This window comes from Andrena cerasifolii, chromosome 1 (genome assembly GCF_050908995.1).
Source record: "Andrena cerasifolii isolate SP2316 chromosome 1, iyAndCera1_principal, whole genome shotgun sequence".
In the NCBI taxonomy this organism is placed as follows: Eukaryota; Metazoa; Arthropoda; class Insecta; order Hymenoptera; family Andrenidae; genus Andrena; species Andrena cerasifolii.
The window spans coordinates 10,912,585-10,935,362 of NC_135118.1; the positions used below are offsets into that span (position 1 = coordinate 10,912,585).

The 22,778-nt window shown below is 39.8% G+C and overlaps 1 protein-coding gene across 17 annotated transcripts in view; it reads left to right on the forward strand.

Annotated features, from left to right (window-relative positions):
- LOC143375392 (CUGBP Elav-like family member 1-A) overlaps positions 1-22,778 on the forward strand; it is a 628,399-nt gene that overhangs the window by 461,570 nt on the left and 144,051 nt on the right. For all 17 annotated transcript variants that reach the window (XR_013086888.1, XM_076824544.1, XM_076824485.1 and 14 more), the window contains one exon: positions 4,935-5,017. Coding sequence is in view for 16 of the 17 variants with exons in the window: in XM_076824544.1 (XP_076680659.1) it covers positions 4,935-5,017 (83 nt within the window). In the remaining variant the exon portion in view is untranslated. The remainder of the gene's footprint in view (positions 1-4,934; positions 5,018-22,778) is intronic.

Genomic DNA, 22,778 nt, shown 5'->3' on the forward strand with positions numbered 1-22,778 from the left:
CAAGTTATAATTTATTTCTTTAAAACGGTGTAGTGAAAACAATTGAAACTCGGCAGATATTTTCATCTATCCATATACCACATGTGGGACATTCCATGCGAACCCGGACAGATTTCGGAGTAAGGTTTCGTAGATTGCTGAAATTTGAATATGTTGTAATCTTTTTTTAAATACTTACTTTCGTTGTAATCTTTTTTTAAATACTTACTTAAATACAACTTTCGACAATTTTTACAGGGCCAATTTTAAAATGTCCATGTTTTTGAAAATTTGTCCATCAAGGGAAAGGATAGAACTATATTCTCCATTTTTTTAGATTTTTAAAATCGCGCCCGATGTTAAAAGCCTGCATTTGTTTAAAATAATTGCACAAAAATGGTTAAATTTTTTTTTTAAACTGAAATAATTGTTTCTTAAAACTTCAATGCCTTCTCTATAAGCACCGTAAAGCTCATCTCCATACGTTTACTACTTCCATAGCGATAATGTATTGAAAAAAGGTTAGCACTTAACTTCAAACAGCTGTAAAAAATCGTCATTTTTCAAAATGTTGAAAAATCATTTGAGGTACGTTGAAATATCACTAAAGACTACGACATATTCAAATTTCAGCAATCTACGAAAACTTACTCCGAAGTCTGTCCGAGTTCGCATGGAAAATGTCCCATGTACAAAAAAATTGAAAACATTGATACCATTTCTTCAATATTTTTTCAACTGTTTTATCTGTCAAGATCGTCTCTTCCCATAAGAGTACGTGTAAAATCAGTGAAAATTAAAATCGTTATAACTCATCAACCTTTAATGAATTCGTTTAAAATTTTTGCAGCACATCAGGAAGATTAAAAAGAATAATCTCACAAATTTTCATCAACTTGGTACCATTTTGCAGATATGTCCGATACATTCTTAAAGGCACGTCTTTAACACTTTGAGTAGCGTTGACGCATTCTCACGCTGAGAAATTTGCATCCTACGGCTTTGGCGTGTTTTCGGGTCAGTATTTTCTCGAAAGCACCGAGAATATTGATCGAGGATCCTCAAATGATTGCTTCGGAACCTAGCCAAGCTCAAAGTTCGCTGTGTACTTAATTGGTACATAATGTTGTAAAAATTTGACTTAATTCTTTGTAAGGATATTCAATATGTTTCCGTCCTGATCTTCAATGATGAAAATAAGTGTAAACTCGTCCTCACCCGAACTATTATACGTAATCTACACAATTGATCTATCGAATTTAGAAGTGATTCGAATTAAGTTCTATTTATGTTATCCGTTCAGACACGGAACGTTTCGGTTCGTACAAATATTGTTGTGGGTTATTGCATACGAATGTTTATATGCAGCGACGCGATCAGTTACAACACGTTACGCTTGGGCATACAACGATCGACATTCTCGAAATAGAATGTCTTGACTGAAACGATACGTGACTGAAGTTGTCGGAACGTGTTCGAACGGAGACTCGTATGATATGTATTTAGTTCAGGCAGAATCTGAAACGATGACCCCTATACAAAAGATATATTATTCTGACGCCTGTCGCCTGTTGTTGCCGAATGTGAACCGATGGTATAAACACTACATCGTTGTTGTACCAACCGAAACGTTCCGTAAAGCCGCGTATTGACCTGTGCATTCGCTCCGAATGTGCTTTCGGCGCGCACCGATTTTTTGCTCGTTCGGTGTTCGGCGCGCATTCGGCGCGAGTTCGGGGTTGAGTGAAAGAGTGACCCAAGAAATAGTCATTCTTAAGATTTTTTTTCAGGAATAATATACAGGTTTCATAAAAAAATTGATTACCTACCTTTAGGACGCTGTCTTAAGAGACTATACAAAAATAAATAAATAGGAAAACATCCATAAATTTTAATATATTAATTAATCTACTAGACCCCCCACGCGAGCTGCTCGAAGGTATAACTATGGAACAGCAGGTCCGAAATCAAATTTCATTTTTTTTTTGTAAACTATATGAGTGTAGTTTCCGTTGTACGAACCGATTTCTTAAACAAATTATTTTTTGTAAAAATGGTGCGCTTTAGAAGAAAAGTTTCGAAAATCCGCGAATAAGATGGACAGTTTTTCGAGCGTATTTTAAATAATTTGTTTTCAATCAAAGAATCCGTACGTACAACGGAAATTACACTCATATAGTTTATAACAGAAAAATGAAATTTGATTTCGGACCTGCTGTTCCATAGTTACACCTTCGACCAGCTCGAGTGGGGGGGTCCAGAAGATAATTAATATATTAAAATTTATAGATGTTTTTCTATTTATTTATTTTTGTATAGTCTCTTAAGACAGCGCACTAAAGGTAGGTAATAATTTTTTTTATGAAAACTGTAAATAATCCTGAAAAAAAAATCTTAAAAGTGACTTACTTTTCCGGCCGTCACAGTGGCGCTCCCCCTCAAGAAAGGTCTGAATGACGTCGTATATGAACTCATTTTTATCACAAAAATCTCGCTCATCTATTGATAGCATTCATCGCGAAGCTCTAATGGCAAATTGCAGAAACTTATATTTTCGTCAGTGTCGACGCATGTTCAACGAAAAAGTTGAGCTGCGCAAAATTTCCAGGCAGACGCCTGCTATGTATTCAGAAAGGCCTGGACGACTACAAATGATATCAAGTGATAATAGTTCAACGTAGTTGTACTGCTCAGAATTGAATGTTTTCATCTCGCGCAAAGAAAACTGGTGTTTCGCTAACCAATACCATCGAGAAGAATCGCGAACCGTAACAAGTTTGTGTTTCTCGGTGTGGCTGTATCAAATTAACGTTAACAAAAGCAGTGATTTCAGAGCGTTCGTAAGTGAAATTCGATTCTGCCGGAGGACCTGCCTGAGTACGCTGATCAGATGTTGCAGGATACCTAATATCAAGTTTCTCATTTTCTTGCTTATAGGGAATTCTGTTACTCTTCGCGATCGTTATCTACGAGGCGGCTACGGCCGAGGCGAAGGCACGGACGAAAGCTACGTAGGAACGAAATTTCAATTCGATGCGTCTCGAGTTTCAATATCGTGTTGCGCATTTTTCAATTATGCACCCGTCACGGTACCGTAGACTGTTCGACGAGGTATCGAATACTTACCTTATTACGGAACGATACTCTTGTGTATTCAGGGCTCTCGAACGCAATACGTATTTTCATTTACTCCGATGAAATTGGCGAGTTACTAAGTTTGCTCAAAAAGTAGCGCCAAGTATGACGCAGTTCACCTGCTTCTCGTCCGTCGACCTGCTTCTAATTCGCCGGCCTATTTCTAATTCATTAACCTGCTTCTAATTCATTAACCTGCTCCTAATTCATTAGGGTTCCCTCCTCAGCCATTGCCCTGCTCTTCGTAAATGGGAAAACCCCTAATCGATACGGATTTGCCCCGTATTTCGGATAGATTCCGTTAGGTGAACTGCCTGCGATTCGGGGAGCGGTGCTGGAGAACAAAATACACAGGTGCTCCGAAGCTGGTAAAGAACCATATTCGGATAATGAATTCAGAGGCCTGTCAATTCCAACTTTCAATTACCTCTCCGAAATACTCCCCGGATGTCCAGCACCAAGTGCCCTCCGCCCTGGCGTTGTCTTTGGTACGACGTTGCTCCGGAGCCGTTCCGACGACGTGCTTTGTAAATATCGGTTGTAGGTAGCTCGATTCGTTGGCCAGGAACGAGAGGAAGTCTACCCAGAGCCTTTTTCCTTGCCCACGGCGAAGCAGAAGCAATTTGGCTCAGGCCATTCCCGTAATGTAAGTTTCAGCTGGAATTCGAAAGTTGCCGAATGTACGGCTAGGGCCGTAGACTTTCCCGAGCCCTGGGTTAGAGGTCTACGTGCAACGAAACAGGCTGACTACCTACCGTACAACCAGCGTATTTGTAAATTAAACGGAGAATGAGCACCCCTCCCCGCCACCCTCCGTGGACCTCGATGTTCAGTTCATGAAGGTAACACCGAGCAAGTCGGCTGTGGATGGTGATGAAGGGGATAGGGATGCTGGTGGCAATACAACGGCGCAGCGAACTTTTGGCAACTCAAAACTATTGATCGATCCAATCTGTTTCTGGCTTGGGTGGTGTCCAGCCACGGCAGCGAAGGGATGCGGAAGCCCTTGATGAACTTCCCAAGAGTGACCGACTTACACCCCAACCCTCTTTCTATATCAGACACGTCACCCTCCTGTCTGGACTCTGGAGTACCGTTGCCTGTCGTACCAAGCCTCTTAGAGCGTTTTTATTTTATTTTCCTTTGTGGTATACGGCTGCGCCTAGTGGCTGCAAGCAATTTAGCGCGGCACAGCCGGCGGAATAGGCATAGCGATGTACTACTTAGGACATGCTCAAGTGCTGTGAAAGCGGACACTCTTATAGGCGCATTCGCGCATATCAGTTCTGTGTTGGCACAGTGCTGTCAGCGTGAGTGGTTAAAAAATGAAAACAACTTTCGGCACGTGCTTAGGAAATCAATTTTAAGTAAAATACGAGTGATTTGAACGTGGCAGAAATACAAACGCACGTGGATAGCTTATGTCTCACGCAATAAGTGTGCATTTAGCGGGAAACAACATTAAAATTAGGTCGCCAGGCTCTTGAAGCGAAAACCATTCGCATACATAATTCAAAGTGTCTTATTAACGAACCCATTATCGTGTTGCTAGTTGCAGTCCATTAATTTTCATATGTTGGCAAGGGTGCCCAACGTCATTAACAAGTTCGACTCTTGCCCTGATTACTTTGAAATAAACTTTTTAAACTAATTTTCAACGGTCCAGGTATTAATTGTTATAATTTTAACAATTCAAAACTTAATCCGAATTCTCTTCCAAGAGATTATTACGAAGAAATTAAATTACTACCACTAGATAGTTATTATTTCCCCTTCGAGAATTTTACCTAACAAAGGATTATGTTTATTTCTTGTTGCAGGATGTTGCTTCGTAACGTTTTATACGAGAAAGGCAGCCCTGGACGCGCAGAATGCTCTACATAACGTCAAAACCTTCAGCGGGGTATGTAAAATAAATTTCCTTCTGTGTATGAAAAATTAACCGTCCACCATTGTTTTAAAAATCTTTTTAATATCGTTTCATATCGCAACAAAATCGTAAAAGGAAAGACACACGTGTATTCACTACTTTAACTTAAAAATTAAAAAATAGAAAATTCAATATCAAATTATTCCCGTCCACTAATTGAATTTCTTTAAAAAAAAAAAAAACAATGCATCATTTCTATTGATCGTTGCTATTCTTATTAACAATATTACTACCTGAGCTTACTCCTGTAGTCTGAGCAAAATCAGCCGATTTCTTAAAGCCATTGAACGGTTTTTTAGTTTCTGTTCTCACGATTTAGTAGCCGGAACCACTAATGTAGCATACAAATATATGGAAACATTCAGGGATGTTGAATAGAAATCAATCAAGAGGGTACATTCGCTTCAGCGAATAATGAACACTTGCCTAGATGATTATCTGAGTGCCTATAATTCGTAATAATCGATACTACCCCAATTGTGAATATTAATACAGTTGATTATCCAAATAAATTATTCAGGCTGCCGCAACCGCTCGATCAATCCTTTCACTGATCGTCGGTTGCTAGGGGTGAAGTGTCGTGTCATACCTGTGATAGGATCATCGTTGTTTTCACATTGGCCAAGTCGCGTTAGATGCAATATGTTCGGTACGCTCGGTATGCTCAAATTACTTTCACGATTCTTATCGAAAGGGGCTGTTAACGCGTTGCGAATCGACTTATTAACAGGCTTATACGACGCCACACTTTGTCGCCGATTTGGACGCGACGCTTTGAAATACAATTTGTAAAAGTATTATTCGCTATGGTTGGCATTCCGTCAATTGTAGGCAACACGACCGATGGTATCGTTGGAGCTGCTCCCATGCGATAATTACAGTTTCCCCCGCGAACTTTCGATGCAATTACGGAGACGTCATTACGAGCATTTAACCTACCAATCCCTTTCACCCCGTTCCCACACCGGCCGCGCGCGCATTTATGCTTGAATTTACGAGAATAATTATCATCGACCGAGACCAAGAATAACCCCCTCCCCCGGCTCTCGCGCGAAGAAGCAGACGAAGGGCGTATGAATTTTCAGATCGGCAAATGAACGCGATCACTTTGCACTGAGCGCGCCTTCAAGAGGGGGTATCGAATATATTCCATAAAAATAGAATTCGCTTGAAGGTTATAGTAGTTTCAATTCGAAGGCAGAATGTGGGGTTTGCTTTCCCAGTTTCCAAATGTGGATAAACCAATACATTTGAACCTGCAGGGAACGGAAAGTTGGATATTAAGAAGCTTTTTCTTTTTACACAGAGCGCGATGCGCGAATCTTTTGGAAATCTGAATCCCTAAACCAAGGAGGGAGGTAGGTATGTAAATGGTAAAGAGTTTTCGATGCCCAGCACGAATTATGGGAGATTTTTAATCATTTTTAGAGAGATCGCGGCCTGGCAGTATGCAGTTTGCTGTAAGATTGTTTCATAAGCAGATAAGATTTCCATCTTTCTCTATTGACAAATCTCATTTCCATTGGGCGTGATGAGGTTGTAGGGAGTATATGCACGATCCTGTCTAACCGAAAATAGGGTGTACAGAAAAATTTATCATGCATCTATATTACTAGACGGTGAGGACTAATTTTCCGATTAAGGGTACTAGTCGTTCCTGTCTAAAATGAAGCATTTCTGTTTCAATTAATTGCAAAGAAACCAATTAAAACTGAGACTTGTCCTTTGGCATGAAGTTTGTTAACATCATAAGCTTTAAAAAAATTGTATGTGGAGTCAAAAATATGTACTATATATTACGCTACAGATGGATCATTAAAAAGGCTTTTTAAAAAAAGTTTCTTTTGTTTTGCAGTGATAACTCAGAAACGGAGGTTCCAATCGATTCAAAACAAATTCGAGGATCTTCACAAAATGTGTAGTTTTGGACCAGACCTAAATTAAAGTTAATGAAAACTCTTATTCTTTATGAAAATAAACTAAAACCCCATTGAGACCCCATTGACGAGGTTTTACAACCCCCCAAGCCCCAAAAGGTGAGGTCTTATTTATTTCATAAGGAATACGAATTTTCATTAACTTTAATTTAGGTCTAGTCCGAAACTACACATTTTCTGAAGATGCTCGAATTTGTTTTGAATCGATTGGAACCTCCGTTTTTGAGTTATCACTGCAAAACGAAAGAAACTTTTTCTCAAAAAGTCTATTTAATGATCCATCTGTAGCGTCGTATATAATGCATATTTTCTACTAAACAAACATGCTTTTTAAAACTTATGATGTTAATAAACTTCATGCCATAGAACAAGTCTCAGTCTCTATTGGTTTCTTTGTAATTAATTGAAACAGAAGTTCCAAGTTCAAGAGTTCATACAAGTAAAATAAACGTTCTCAAACGAACTTGTAATTTATTAAAAACTCGTAATTCTATTTAATCCAATGTTTAACAACGCGCAGTTTCACACCCTTCAAGTATAGCAAAAAGAAATGGAGCCTGCTGAAGATTTTTGCAGAATTATGAATTCAAGTCACAGCAGGTCCCAAGAGTTTTCTAGCTTGAGCTAAAATTCTGCCGCTTCGAATTCGAGCTATATTTTAGAGCGAACTTAAACTGTGAATGTAAAGACTGAATTAAAAAAATTGCTAATCTAAAAGAGGAGCTTCTCAAGCGATGCGTTTGCAGAAAGAGAAGTTCGAATTGCCCGCCAGTCTGTCGAGTGAAATGTACGAGGCGACGAGCTTCGCTCGATCGCTGGGCAGCGGCGGCACCGTCTGCGCTCGCCTAAACCTCGGATATTTATCGCCATACAAATCACACCCCAGGGATTTTACGGCATCGTGTGGGCTGCACGCCTCGCATATTGGAGACGAACGACACGTGCGGTTTTCCCCCGTCGATCTCTCCCCCTTCGTATGTCTGCAACTTGCTGGAATTAGGCTTCGTAAATTGAATAGGCCACGCAATCGACTGGCCTACACGGGACGATATATCACGTTTCGTGGGAATAGAGCTATAGTTAGAACACTGCTGCATCCCTGCATTTAAATAATTATTAGGGCGCTGTATCCCGAAGCCATAGGTTGTGCAGCAAAGCTACAATTCTGGTTTCGGTATACAGAGTGTTCGACTACTGACGCCACTGATGGTCATCCTGTAAAATTACTGATGTAGAATCTAGGGTTGCTGCCACCCGTGCTTTAAAATGAAGTATTTTACGTTATTATACGCAAATGTACCCTACACTTTTGAATAAAAATAAACTATGCGAAAATACTTTATTCAACGAAATGTTATTACGTGTAACGTAACGGAATATTATTGTACGTAGTTCCCAAACGTACACAAACCATGATCATCTCAAAGTAATTCCTTATCTTCCGTCTGTTCCTGCAACCTCCGCATTTACTGAGAAAGTTTTCTTTGGTATGAATGTGAATTGGCGGGGTGAGAGAAACTAAGCCTCTTTTAAGGGGGAGGCCTGCGTAGATCGGTCAAAACAACATGCTTCTTGGGGATTTTTTTGTAGAAAATCCGATGAACTTTTATTATTAAACATTAGTCTATTGGAAAGAGTACATCTTACGGATGTTTCAGTATTTTTTGTGGTAAAAAGTATTGAACGGTTTGTGAGTTATGGGCGATGTCCGAGGCGTGCTTTTTATTTGGGCGCTTTACGGCGACAGCCGTAGCTCGGTGCAGGATCATTCAAAATTGAAAATTCATTTTTTAGATATTATATGAAATTATATTATATTATAATTATATTATATTAACTTATCTTAATTTTGTATATTTTTTGCTAAAAATTGATGGTTATACTCTTAAGATATTCCACTTTAATAAAAAAAATAAAAAATGTTTAATAGATAAAATTCCCCTCACTCGGGAAGCGTCTCTATGGCCGGTATTCATAGTCGCTACTTATTCTTAAGCAAATGCTTAAGCATGCGTCATCTTCTACTAACCTAGTAGCTAGTAAAGGATGCCGAATGCTTAAGCATTTGCTTAAGAATAAGTAGCGACTATGAATACCGGCCTATATACCTGTAGAGGATACACGAAATTACTACTATATGGCGCTAGTAGTAGCCTTTTCAATGATGCTTCAAACATATTTTACCTCGAAGTCAAACATGCCTGCTTTGCGGAGCCTCAATATGTTCTAATCTGATAGCTGATCCTCGGTTCTAAGAAGTATCACATGTTTTCTTCCATTTCATCTTGAAATGAGTGAATTTCACTGATGACCCAGTTGGAGAATATATTTAATGAAAATTAATGAATCGTTTTACTACGTTTTGTATAAACTTCCTACAAGTTTATTTCACATATTGCAAATTTCCAATATCTTTAATCCATAATTGGTACAGGAGATTCATTTTAATAGAAAGAAATTAAATTCAACTTGATAATAAGGCATAAGTTCAACTTCCTTTGTTTGGCAGTTCAATTTCTTTGCATTTCCAAAAAAGTTCAGCCAGAGGTTGACAATGGTGTGCATGAAATCTGAAGTAGATGACTGCACTAACTCATTAGATCTATAACCTTCTAAGCATTGTTTAAATTGCGACTGCAGCGTAACGTTTCAAACTGCACACTAACCATCTTACATTAAACAAGCCGAGCAATGACAAACCTCTCGGTAATTAACTAGAAAACTTTCAAAAATATATCGCCGTTCATTCATAACGTCGTCTGGACAACATATCAAAGCTTTCGTAAATTACGTAAAATATGATTATGTATTCTGACGCTTTGCAATATTTAAATTCCGCAAAATCCTACGACCTATGGACGCTGTCGAAATGAAATTGCAGTTGCCGCAACGTAATTAAATCAGATCGCGAGACATTATCGAATTTTCCACCAAATGTTCCGTACCGATTCTGCAACACACTCTTGTGTCTCGTAGCCGCATGTAATGCTAGAAAATCTATATAAAGTTCTTGATATATTTACCTTAAAGCAGTGCGAAGAGGAAACGTCGTTTAACGCAGTTGCAGGTAAACAGTAGAACTGTCTCCCTCCTTTCGCGGTAAGCGCTAAGAATGAATTCATTCACTGGCGAACGCGAAAAGAAGCCACGAATGTACTCGGGCACTCGAATTCCCTCGTCCAGATGGGGTCGCGTGCCGTGGCGAAAAAAAGCGCTCGAAATCCTTGCCGCCGCGAGTGACTCCACCTGGTTAATTAAGGGAGTTAAACAGTCGGAAGTAGAGGTCCTGCTCTCATCAGTTAGTGCTGGGGGAATCCGATCGGGAGTGGAGCAGTGACTCGTGGAAAAGAATTCTCCGGCGGAGGATCGTGGATACGACCCAAGAAAAGAGAGAGAGAGAGAGAGAGAGAGAGAGAGAAAGGGATAAGGTAGAGAAAGGAGTACTCGAACTAGGAAGACAGGGAGAGCAGAGTGAGAGTAGGGGACGGTTTTAAAACACTCTGGAGAAGGACCGCGTAGAAAAACAGAGGAGAGCAAGGAAAGAGTGAATTACAGAACAACGTTTTCACGATGAAAAGGGTTGCCTGAGTATAAGTGGGTGGCTGAAAGGAGCAAGGGTCGAACATCGGAGGGAGGGGATCAGGAAGGAGTGAGAGAAGGCTACAGCCTTTAGACTGCAGAGTACAAGAGGGAGAGAGAGAGAGAGAGAGAGAGTGGGGGTGGGATGGGGAGGGTAGGGGAGGCTTGTGCATTTGAAGGAGTTTAGCTTTTCTCGTATCAGATTTCGTTTCCGCGAGTGGAGTCGAGTCGAGAGGTCTGTGTTGGCTCGGGTGAAATGAGTCGAGTACTCCAGGGAACCCTTGTTACCCCCCTGCCGCCCCTGTCGACCGCCACCCTCAGTGACTCCACGAACGTGCCCCACCTCTGCTCCCATAGCCTCTTTTCTAGATGCTCGACAGTAGATTTATTTTGCTGGGAAGGCGACTACGACTTTGATTCGGCGGTTCGAATTGGCTCTCTTGATGTGCGTGCAAAGAAACGCGTTAATAGAGTCGGGCTCCCTTGAGGGGTTCTCGATACACTCAGAAGGTTCGGTGAATCGATAGAAAACAGTAAATTTGAAGGCAGCGTTGCTCCTTTGATCCCGCAGAAACAGTCGCAAGTTGCAGATATGTAATTTTACATTACATTACGTTAAAAAGGGGCGCAAGTAAGAGGATAAATAATATTTGATTCTTTGACTGGGAGAGACAGGGCACATACTTACATGTGGCATTATGTGATTTCAGTTCAATGTTCAGGAAGTATTGAGGAACTTTGTAGCCTACTGTAGTTGAAGAGTCCAGAGAGGAAACGATCGCAGTCTATTCCAAATCGAAACTGAGATTTTAGCATGACGCGTTAGAGGGGTAACTATCGAACTGTAGGGTGAAGGACCCAATTACTGACACCTAACCAATTACTGTCACCTTAAGCTATTTTACTTAAAATAACGAATAAATAAACGTTGCAAAGTCACACACAAAAAGAATTATTAAGTATTATTAGTAATTCAAACTTTAATCTATACTATAAATTATATACTATAGTTTATTTATTCGTTATTTTAAGTAAAATAGCTTAAGGTCACAGTGATTGGTTAGGTGTCAGTAATTGGGTCCTTTACCCTATTTAATAAGAGAAAAAACGGGCACAATCCAGAAAAATTAAAGGCCAAAGAATCCTGGGTTCGGGCAATCACGATCAATGTCACATTTCTACAATGGAAGAAGATCAAAGTCCAACTACGTATACTGCATTCCACTTAAGAGTAGACTCGTTCCGCGCAGGGATATACCGTTGATTGGTAGGAAACCGGCAAGGAAAACGCTACGACCAATCGCGTGTGTCAGACCCGTGGGAGCTACGTAGATCAGTCGCAAATCGATAGGGGCGTAGGGTCTGTTCTTAGGTGGAATACTATATAGACGATTTTCAGAAATACAGACCTTTCTCCACCCACCAACTTTCTAAACAAATGCCTGTTACAATAGCAGTGTTGCGCCATTTGTTTTAGTTAGACCGGTGCTTTGAAGCTGTGTCGATGAACGAATTTTTGTTTCACGCTTTGTGTTTTTGTTTGCAAAACATTTAATGTTCATAAAAAGATTCCGAAACACATTATGAGAAATATATATATATTAAACATTCTAAGTTAAACGATTTTATTTAATTTGATATTTATTTAATTTTATATATATATATATATATTTCGGAAATTTTTATCCAGCCGGATTTCGAGAATTTTTTATGCGAGTATAGTGAATGGAATATAAAATCTATTTGAAGGCCTTTATTGTATTTACCTTGAAGTATGATTACAATTTTTTTTATAATTTTTTTTAATACAAAATGGCGGCTCAACAAAAGAAGCTTCTTCTGAAAAACAGTGTTCCGGGGCCGGAAAGATTTCTCCTTCAATTGTTTACCTAGAACAAAAAACCAAATATTTTTCAGTTCTATATAAGATTATCTCGGGAAGTACACGAGGAAATTAAAAAATACTGTGTTTTTGTAAGAATGGTGCGTGATGGAACAAAACGTTTCAATAATTTTTCACGTCACTTTTATCTAAAAATTAAACGTTTTGTTGAATCACACACCATTCTAACAAAAAACAGTATTTTTTAATTTCCTCCTGTACTTCCTGAGATAATCTTATATAGAACTATACAAAAATTGGTTTTTTGTTCTAGGTCAAAAATTGAAGGAGAAATATTTCCGTCCCCCGAACACTGTTTTTCAGAAGAAGCTTCTTTTGTTGAGCTATAGCGCCACCAATTTATATTAAAAAAAAATTATAAAAAAATTGTGATCATACTTCAAGGTAAGTAGAATAAAGGCCTTCGAACAGATTTTATATTCCATTCACTATACTCGCATAAAAAAATTTCAAAATCAGGCTGCTTTCCGGGCTCTAGAGTGGCATTACCCCTTAATCTAATATAAGTAATAGTGGTCACAAAGGTGTGTGCACAAAAAATATTTAGAGATAATTTCAAATCGCACCTATTGTTTTTGACGTAGAGTCTTTTTATCAATCTGACTCGCAGCAATCAAACATCTCGTATACAGGTTGCCTCAGTTTGAACTTAAAAACTCATAGACAGCTGAGCTACAATTAAATCTGTTCGCCCATGGTTACACAAAAGTGTCGCGGTAGGTTGTCTACCACTCAAGCGAGTTTTGTAGCGATGGCTATTACGAGGAAACGACTTAGCAAGTTTAAAACTGCTAAGTCGTATCTGCCATTCGCTTACGTAGAAACCCATCCAAGTTAGTTGGAAAGCGTGCGCGCGCGCCCTCCACCGGCATCTGCCGGACAGTTTCACTACATACAAGTTTCCGTTCCTTGCCTCGTTCGTTTCGAGAAATAAGTTTCCACGACAGGCCGACACGTGCTTGCAGAATCGAACGCACATGCGCGCGTGGCGCAACTTTCGAGACAGTGGCGAGGCTAACGAGACTTTTCCATGTTCGTTTGCACTTTCAACGACACTTCCGAAACAGTTTTCCAACTCTGCTTGAAAATAGCTTCAACTAGTACTTAATTGGACCATTCGTACTCACTTTCTCCCCGCTAAATGGAGTTAATTGCAATTAAACGAACAAAAAGAAAGGGTACTTATATTCAAGCAGCTGTGCGACTGTCAACTCCCAGTAGTTGTACACTCGGTGTCACGTTTTGATTTCGATTAGGGGTTGATAACTTCGCAGCGACATATGCTCTACTGTGGATCGATTTACCGTAGAAACGAGTCACTTCTACCATGCCATGCATTTACGTCCGATCCCGCGATCGCACATTTTTTAACAGTTACACTTTAACAGTTTTAATTAAATTAATTTATTATATTTTAAATAAATTTTATGTTTTTACACTCTACATAGTTACAATGGAAGAATTGTTAGGGGACTATTTTAAAATTTGTTTAGTAGACGATCTGTTAACATAATCTTTTTGTTTATACATAAATAATTGAAGGTTATATAAATTTTTGAAGTCAAAATAATTATAATAATTATTAGTATTTAAATTCTTATTTTGTTATTCAGAAAGCGACTTTTAATTTTTGTTTTAATTTCACTGTGTTATTGTTGCAATGCGCTCAGTGTTGCAACGGAGAGTTCTCTCGGCGGGCATCGCAGAGGAGTAATGGAACACAAACAGAACAGGGGAGCATAAAGAACGAACGAACTGCATTGAATACAAAGGAACAGTGAATCTATAAAGATAATTCTGACATCAGCCCTTCTGCTCCTAATGGCGTCTGGTAATCAAGTGACAACTTGACAGGAGATCTATGTCGCGTTCGTCTTCTCCGCCGTCTTCTTATCGTTGTCGCGAGCACCAGTAGCACCAGTGTACTTCGCAACATTCTAAATGCATTATAATTTATGTTTAGGTTGAAAAAAATTTTCAGTTTATTGTTAAAATATGAAGGAAGGATAATTTATAACGAAACAACTCTTGTGGCAGTGTGTTATTTTATTACCACTGAGATAAGTTGCTAATCACATTTTTTCAACTGATTGTACCTATAGTCAACCTACCCCATACTGTAAGTCTACCAACCCCAATCCCTGGGGCTGGTTGACCAGCTTGGAAGGTGTTAAAAAAGCATTAAAATACCTTAATTGTTGTCACATTCAGTCAACTGTTATAATTTAATCAGACAGCCAAATGTATGCCCTATCAAATATACTAACCAGTTTAATGGTACTTCGTCCACATAATTTATTAAAAGTCAAACACTAATAAACTAGCCTACCAGCCCCGGTCTCCCCACTGAGATACTTACGTGAATTGTACTTTGCGTAATCAGCGCGCGCAGTACCTCTCACAACACCCTGTATACCTAGAAATAAGAAGAATCCAAGGGACCATCGAAATTGCTCGCAAAAAATACAGGTCGAGTAAAAACATCCATGCTTTTCGTAGACCGTGAACACTCGTGTTTACCCCTGATCGTGCAGCAAATCCCGAGCTACTTGTCTCACAAATTTTCACATTTTTAACGTTCCTCAGCCAGCGACGGCAGATGACGTGCGCGCGTTTAATGTCATACATCTCCCAGCTAAGGTCGTCTTAGCCAGGGCGATCTTGCTCGTCCAGGATTTTCCCTGGTTCTTCCAGCAATACTCTATAGAAAGCCCGGCGAAAGGAGAAGAGCTTGTGGAGGAATACAATAAAAGCACCCGCGAGGGGGCTAAAGAACGGCTGGCTCGTTAATTTTATTCGCGCGCGCGAGCCTCGCCCATTGAACGAAACAAAACGCGGCGAAACAACGGAGATTACTCAGCTTCCGTACCGGAGGCATTCGACGAAACGACCTATATTATACGACTTCTATACCAAGCTCGGCGCTAAGGCGAAAGGGGTAGAGGCGAACGAACCAGGGGGAGAGAGTGGAAAGAGGGGAGAATAAAGTGATATAGCAGGTGAAGAGATATAATGAACAGATCTTAAAATCACTATGACGCGAAGCTTAATGGTGCCATCCCTCACAAACGGGGATTCGTTAGCGTTCGCGTCGATAGCGTGCATCCTTCGCAAACACCGAAAGTAACATACACTTGGCGGCTGAGGATATCAGTTCAGGTCTCGCGGAAAGTGCAAAAGGACTCATCCCGCGAGCGTTTAGGAGTTCGAGATACAAAGTTAAACGTTTGATTGCGCAGTGTTAAAAGTATTACAGTCGAGTTGCTGCTTTCAACGATCCTGTCTTGAAAATTGCACAAGTGCTACCTGAACCGATTTCAAGCACTATTCAGGAATTGGCTTGGGACCATACTTAGGTTTGATTGTATTTATTAACACATAACAAGTATCAAGTAACAACAGGTAGTTGGCTTCAGCAATTGCGAATATTGATTCTCGTTGACTCGATTGGCCAACAACGTTAAAGGCTTTCAAACCGAGTGGAAGCGAACTTTTCTTTCTGATTAACTTGGAGCCTGGCTGCTACTAACTCAACTGATTCAACAGTTCAATTGTCCTGCATTCTCGTTGAAAGCTCAAGCGCTTCTAGCACTGATTAGCTCGTGGTTGGGTTTAATAGTTGCTTCTTAAGGGGTTGTACCTAGTCAGGCGGCCGAAAAGAGGCGAATATTTGTGAATTTTTTTTGAAGAAGCGGAAGCGTATATTTTTACAAAACTTTTTGCGCTTAAAAGAGCAATATTTCAAGAACATTTGGTAATTTTTTCGTAGAAAAATATTTAATTTTATAATAAAATAACAAGCGACATCCAAGAAGCATTTTTAACAATTTGGTTTTGCGGTGAGCATTGCCATTCGGAACCAGATTATCTAAAATCAAAAAACAAAACAGATTTCGTGAGTATATTAATGTATCCTCAGGTTGACGGAGAGAATTTTCCGAAATATTAAGTTAAAACAAAATGGCGGCTATTTAAAGTTGAAATCCTGATTTTTTCCTGCAAAAATCACGAGAGAAAATCTAGGGTCTACGAACCTACAGAGGCCTACGAAATTCTCAAAATGAAATTTTAAATAGGAATGTACCCTAATGTAACAAAAACAAAAGTGAGAATATAATTTAGTTTAAAAAATAATGTAAATATATTAACATTGAATGACGTGAACAATAAATTGAAAGGGCCTACAAATACAGTTTTTAAGCAAAAGTACCTAGGGCCTACGACGATCCTAAAGCAGCCCTGTGTATGCTATGTACCTACATATCGACACGAGAGGCAGCAAGATACTAAATCGGACCGATCATGCGAATTGGAGGTAACGTGATGCAGGAACCGTAAGTTTTTGATGACTCGTTTCCACTTGCTGCATGAAGAAAGTTGAACGATTTTCTGGAGCACAATACCGGTTGAAAACTGAGCAGACTGTCTTTAATGGAGGGTTCTCGGAGCCGCTGAACTCGCCATTTCGCTGATCACGATTTAACCACCGCGCTTCTTCATCGGCCGTCATTATCCAGCCCCAGTAACGACGATCATTATTTTTTCTTAACACACCGCGTTGGTGTAATGACGGGTCAAAGGTCTGGGGCGAAGCAAGCTTCCTCTATGCTGAAAGAAATACATAGCCGTAGATTCCTAACAGTAGCAACGGCAGGTGAACAGAGAACTGTATTCGAAGTCATTTTTCTGAATAGATAATGAAATTACACGAAACCTTGTTTTCAGTCAAATATACTTGAACGCATTTTTTAGAATAAATTTCCAACTTCCCCTTACCTAAGCCATGATTTTATACTTCGAATTTGATGACCTATTTATGATATGTATATCTCTCGTATTCGGTATATATCGAGAAATAAAAGTTGAAACTTTATAGAAGAAATATTCATTTGTTAAAATTATACATATACTAGCTTTGCTACTCGGCTTCGCCCGAAATTTAGATTCAGTTTTTTTTTTTAAATAGTCACATTCATTTAGATTAGTCAGGCATAATGAGCTGAGGCACATTTCGTGATCGCAGAGTTTATCGTTGAAAAGTTTTTAGGCGACAGACAAACACACAAACATATAAAAGCTTTCTGCTTTATATATTAAGATTATGAAAAATATAGGGGACCAACAACAGTCATATGAATAATTTTACATGGCCGTAATTGGCCCGACGGCCAGTGATTGTTTCTTATCCATGTTAATGTTGAAACAGTAAATAGCCCCCTGTTAAAAGCCAAAATAAATACATACGTAATAAAATATATCCATTTTTATTGAATAATTTTAATCTTATTTCTATCACCAAATCAGATAACATTTTCTTTTTGATTATATTATATATCAAATAGCGGCCAATCACTTTGGAACCGATTGGAAAATTACTGTCTTGACCATGCCAATAACTATATTTCCTCGTAGGAAACACATTTTTTGTATATTTTTATACGTTCTTGATTTTCTTCTGTAAACTCTATTTATTTTTAGATTATTAGAGTTTTTCATACTTATATTGCTTTTTATTTCAAATTTACTAAATTCACATTTATAATTCACTATTTATGTGACACTCTTACTTAAATCGCCAATGATTGTGCCTCTTTACCCTATAAGGATTTCAAAGATTGTAGATTACATAAACATATTATTATATAATAGTCTAAAACATATCAAATACTAAGCTTGGACACCGTGCAAACTAATAATAACAAACACATTTGAATTTTCAAGCTTACTTCTTTTTCACAAAATTGCAGATTACATAGGTTAAATTCGGACGAAAATTGCAACGTTCGCACGCGGCCTTCCCACTGAAAACGTATGCCAGCTCTGAACAATGACTTAGAACAATTGGCGGGCTATTGTGGTAGATGCGGGGGAGGGGGACGAGGTACTACGAACGATCGGAATGCTCGTGTCTATCGCCATGTAAGAAATATGGAGCAAATTCTTATTTTGATCCGCTCCGCCTCGGTCTACCCTATGATGTCAACACCCTAGCTTTCTTCCATCTGTCCTGTGCGTTCTTCAGTAATGAGTTGTCTTCGTGTTCCCTTGCATAAACAGCAGGGCATGTTGCCACAAAATGGAACACTAGAGGACGAGAAATGTTCGTGTTACTAGGGTCACTCTGTAGCCACTAGGGTCACTCTGCTGCTATCAGCTCCTCTCGGATCGATGATGCGAGCGGGCACAGTGACCAGTGCCGTTGGGTAGAGATTTTCAACGGTTTTCCTTTTGGAAGGAACGATTGTGCAAAAGCTAGCTGCGGTATAAACGAGCAAAACGGGTTGGCGTTATTTAAAACGGAAATGTGGGTCAGGCGATGCGTGTCCGCCTCCTCCACCCCCAGGCTCCTCCTTCCTATCTATACAGTGGCGCGAGAGAAAAACAGAGACAACGGGCTCCTGAGAACAGAAGACAAGCAGAATGATCCACGTCGGCTGCGATGAGCTGTGATTTATTTTCGGCTCGACGCCTCAAGATCCACCCGTACTTCGGATGGTTCTCTCGTTGCTCGAAAGGTGAACGTGTGTCGTTGCACCGCCGCCAAGCGAGAAGGGTGCACGAAAGACGCGTGACGGCACAAATAATATAACAGAGCAATGATTTAGATAACACTTGTCGCCGTGTTGCGCGGTTTAAATACGACTCGCTTGTGGACACGCAAATGAGCTGTGCTCCGAGGCGTTCGCACGTAGCAAGTCCGTGGCGTTCGTCAAGAGAGCGCATTGGTTTAGCCTGCTTGGCATAGATTTATGCCCAACACGTTTGTCAAATGTTTTCCTAGTACGTGATATTTGTTTTTTTTTTTTACTCGGTTGAAGAGCCAACATTTGAGATTTCAACGACGTGAAACGGGAATTCAGACTGCACAGTGTTGCCCAATAAGAATATCCCAATTTCCAAATCGCGCGAAAGACTTAGAAAGCTGAAGATCCCCAAAAGGGTAGTTACGCAGATATAACCTGAACTATATTTCAGGAGCTTATAGAGAGTTATTTGGAACAAAGGAGATTGAAGGACAGTTATTAGAACTCGTGTTTACTGGTAAGAGGATTAAGTGGAATCAGCAGACTGCAGATACACGACGTTATAATGCAGGAGAAGGAACGAGGCTAATATGTGCACGAAGTTCTGAAATCCTTTTGTAAATATTCTGTGGATGCAAATATAATTTCATTCCAATTTTAAATCTGATCTATACTGCAGTATTTCTCTTCGTGGAAAAAAAGGATTTTTGTAATTCATTTGTTTGCACAAAGGGTTGGAAAGAGAAACGATCAGAATTCACTTTTGGTCAATTCTTAGATTTAGCTAGGTCTGAGCTGATTGTGAGTCAGGCGAGATAGTGTTCCTCCAGAGAGTGATCGGCATAACTACAGCCATTTGAGGCAAAACCGGAAACAAACATAACCTAAACGTCTCTTTTCTTTTTACAGTTTCTTTCTCTGTCTACTTCCGCTTTTGCCCCAAAATCGCGGCAACCAATCAGCGACGATACACGCTTGTTCCGATCACAGACTAGCGGCCTAGAGGGTCACTAAGGCAAGATAGCTGGCAGCACCATCTCCTGGCAGCTCTGAGGAACTAACAGTATACGTAGTAGGTTGTAATCGAAAAAATTGATCACAACTTCCTGAGATATTCGAGAAAGGAAGAACGAGTTGAATGGTTCCCGAGCTAACTAGAAATAATACAAATGAAGTCTAGCACAGTGTAGGAATGGTCGATGATCCACAGATAGCACAAGTTTATTAAAAAGATTAAACAATGTTATTTCGTCATTCGCATTGCAGTATTTGCAAGGACATTCAAGAAGTAAAAACGCGCAGAATAAGGAAACCAAACCCGAGGCGCAATTTATTAAAAAAAAAATAGATAAACATTTTATTGCAGTATCGCTTGTACTATTAATCATAAGCACTTGCAAATGTAGTGGCTAGAAGAATAAAATAATGAAACTTTAGATGCGACAACAGCAGATTTCTTAACTTAATTTTTGTAGAACTAGATTAAACGGGCTCCGATCTAGATTGAATGGACTCTACCAGATCTAAATTCAGATGACTACCTACTTGACACTCTAATTGTTAGTGTTGCGTCGTCGTCTCCCCCCTAATTTTGTCACGCTTTATGGCAAAGGGGCGGGGATTAAACATGTGACAATTAACCTCTGTCTGCAACAGAAATGTGTTAGCTTAGATTAGTAATAACCAACTGATTTTCGTATAACAATTTACCACTGTGTAACGTCCTGACTTGCCGTTTCTGGACCACGGGGGGATGTTACTCGGTCGCCTCCAGCTTAACTGTAATCCCTAAGGCAGGTTACGCTTTTTGGAGTTCTACGCGGGGCAGGTAGATTGGCGTTTGCGGATCGAAGAGGAAAAGAAGAGGTGCGCGGCGTTTCGTCTTGGGAACGTCAGCCAGACTCTCATCATTAGGGCGACAGCCGACGAACCCTGACACACACGGGGGCTGAGAGGAATAATTTAGAACTTATATATATACTTTCTACGTATTCACTTATTCGCCCTGTAATTATAATTAACAAACGGCTGAAATCCGGCTGATGTATACTAGGTTGAGCTATACTTTAATAATTTTGTGCAGTGTGACGTTCCCAGCCTGTGACGCCCGCAGTCCCACCATAGGATCGCGCTGGATAGTGTTCACCAGCGCATATATATATCAATGAGATTGGAATTAAGAGGACTTGCGAGAAAGAATTAGGAAGATTACACCTCTAGTTGCGCTGGTGAACACTATCCAGCGCGACCCTATGGTGGGACTGCGGACGTCACAGGCTGGGAACGTCACACTGCACAAAATTATTAAAGTACAGCTCAACCTAGTATACATCAACCGGATTTCAGCCGTTTGTTAATTATAATTACAGGGCGAATAACTGAATACATAGAAAGTAACTTTTAAATCGTAGAGAGTTTGGCTAACATTATCCAGAACAATGTTGATACACATGTACATCTTAATATATAAAGCAGAAAGTTTCTCTATGTTTGTGTGTTTGTCTGTCGCCTAAAAGCTTTCGAACGATAAACTCTGGAATCACGAAATGTGCCTCAGTTCATTATTGCTGACTAATCCAGATGAATGTGACTATTTTCACCCTCCCCCCTGAAAAAAACAAAAACGATTTTTTTTATAAAATCAGAATCTAAATTTCGGGCGAAGCCGAGTAGGAAAGCTAGTATTGTACAGTCATGCGACTCCATGCTTACACATACCTACGCCCGTCACTGGAAATGCGCATGGAGGTCTATAAAACCGAGTTCCGTGCACACAGGCGCGCTCAAGTTTTCCAATTACGCGGCCTCGGCGTTCTTACGAATTGTTCTCCGGCGATTGGGCGGAAATTACGAAGGGACAGGTGTTGTTTGGAAGTTTGGTCGGTCTAGGCCCGCATGAATAACGAAACACGGCAAGCAAAAGGGACCATTCGATTCCAGGGCTCTTGATTATTACGACCACAGAACGTCGCGCCGTGGAGCGATGGCCACGGACTAAATTGCGTTCCATTTCTCACCAACTTTTTCAATTTGTCGTGACTCGGCCAACTAATTACCGGCCAAAATGACTTTTGGTGCCGGCGTGGCCGTCGACGACGAGTGACAGCTCGCGTTTCTAGCTAATACACTCGGTATTCTATGTAGGACTTTCGTGACACGTCGCAAAGGCTTTGTCACGAAAGCAAAGGGCAAAATCGATTCGAACGATTACAACTTGTACAGTCTGGCCCACCCAACAAACTGTGGTTATCTTCGTGCTTTTTACTTTGGCGACAAAATGTAAAAATCAGACACTTCTAAGCCTGTATTTTACAAAGCTATCTGGTTGATACAGTAAAGTGGCTCGTCTTAGGTTGCTGCTAAACAAGAAGCACAGATCCTAAAGGTTAATTAAATCGATAATTTCAAAAAGGGGATAGGTCCTCAGAAAGTAATTTTACTGGAAATGAAACAAAAGGGTAATAGGGGAGACCGGGGCAAAGTGAACCCCGGGGTAAAACGAGCTTCCTTAATTTATTCTTTAACAATAGAATATATTTACAAATTTTGGTGACGTAATAAATGTATGTAATACGACAATGATAATTATGCACATTCAGGTATCGAAAAATGAAAATTAATCCTAACATTATTAAATAATTAATTTTCCACTGAGTACACATTCGGGGTAAACTGAGCTGCAAAGAAAAGATGCGCATCTTATTAAAACATCGTTATTTTTATGTGAAACCTGTCTGCCAAAAATTATTGAAGCCCATTTGAAAAAAAAATTTAGATAGAAAAATATATGT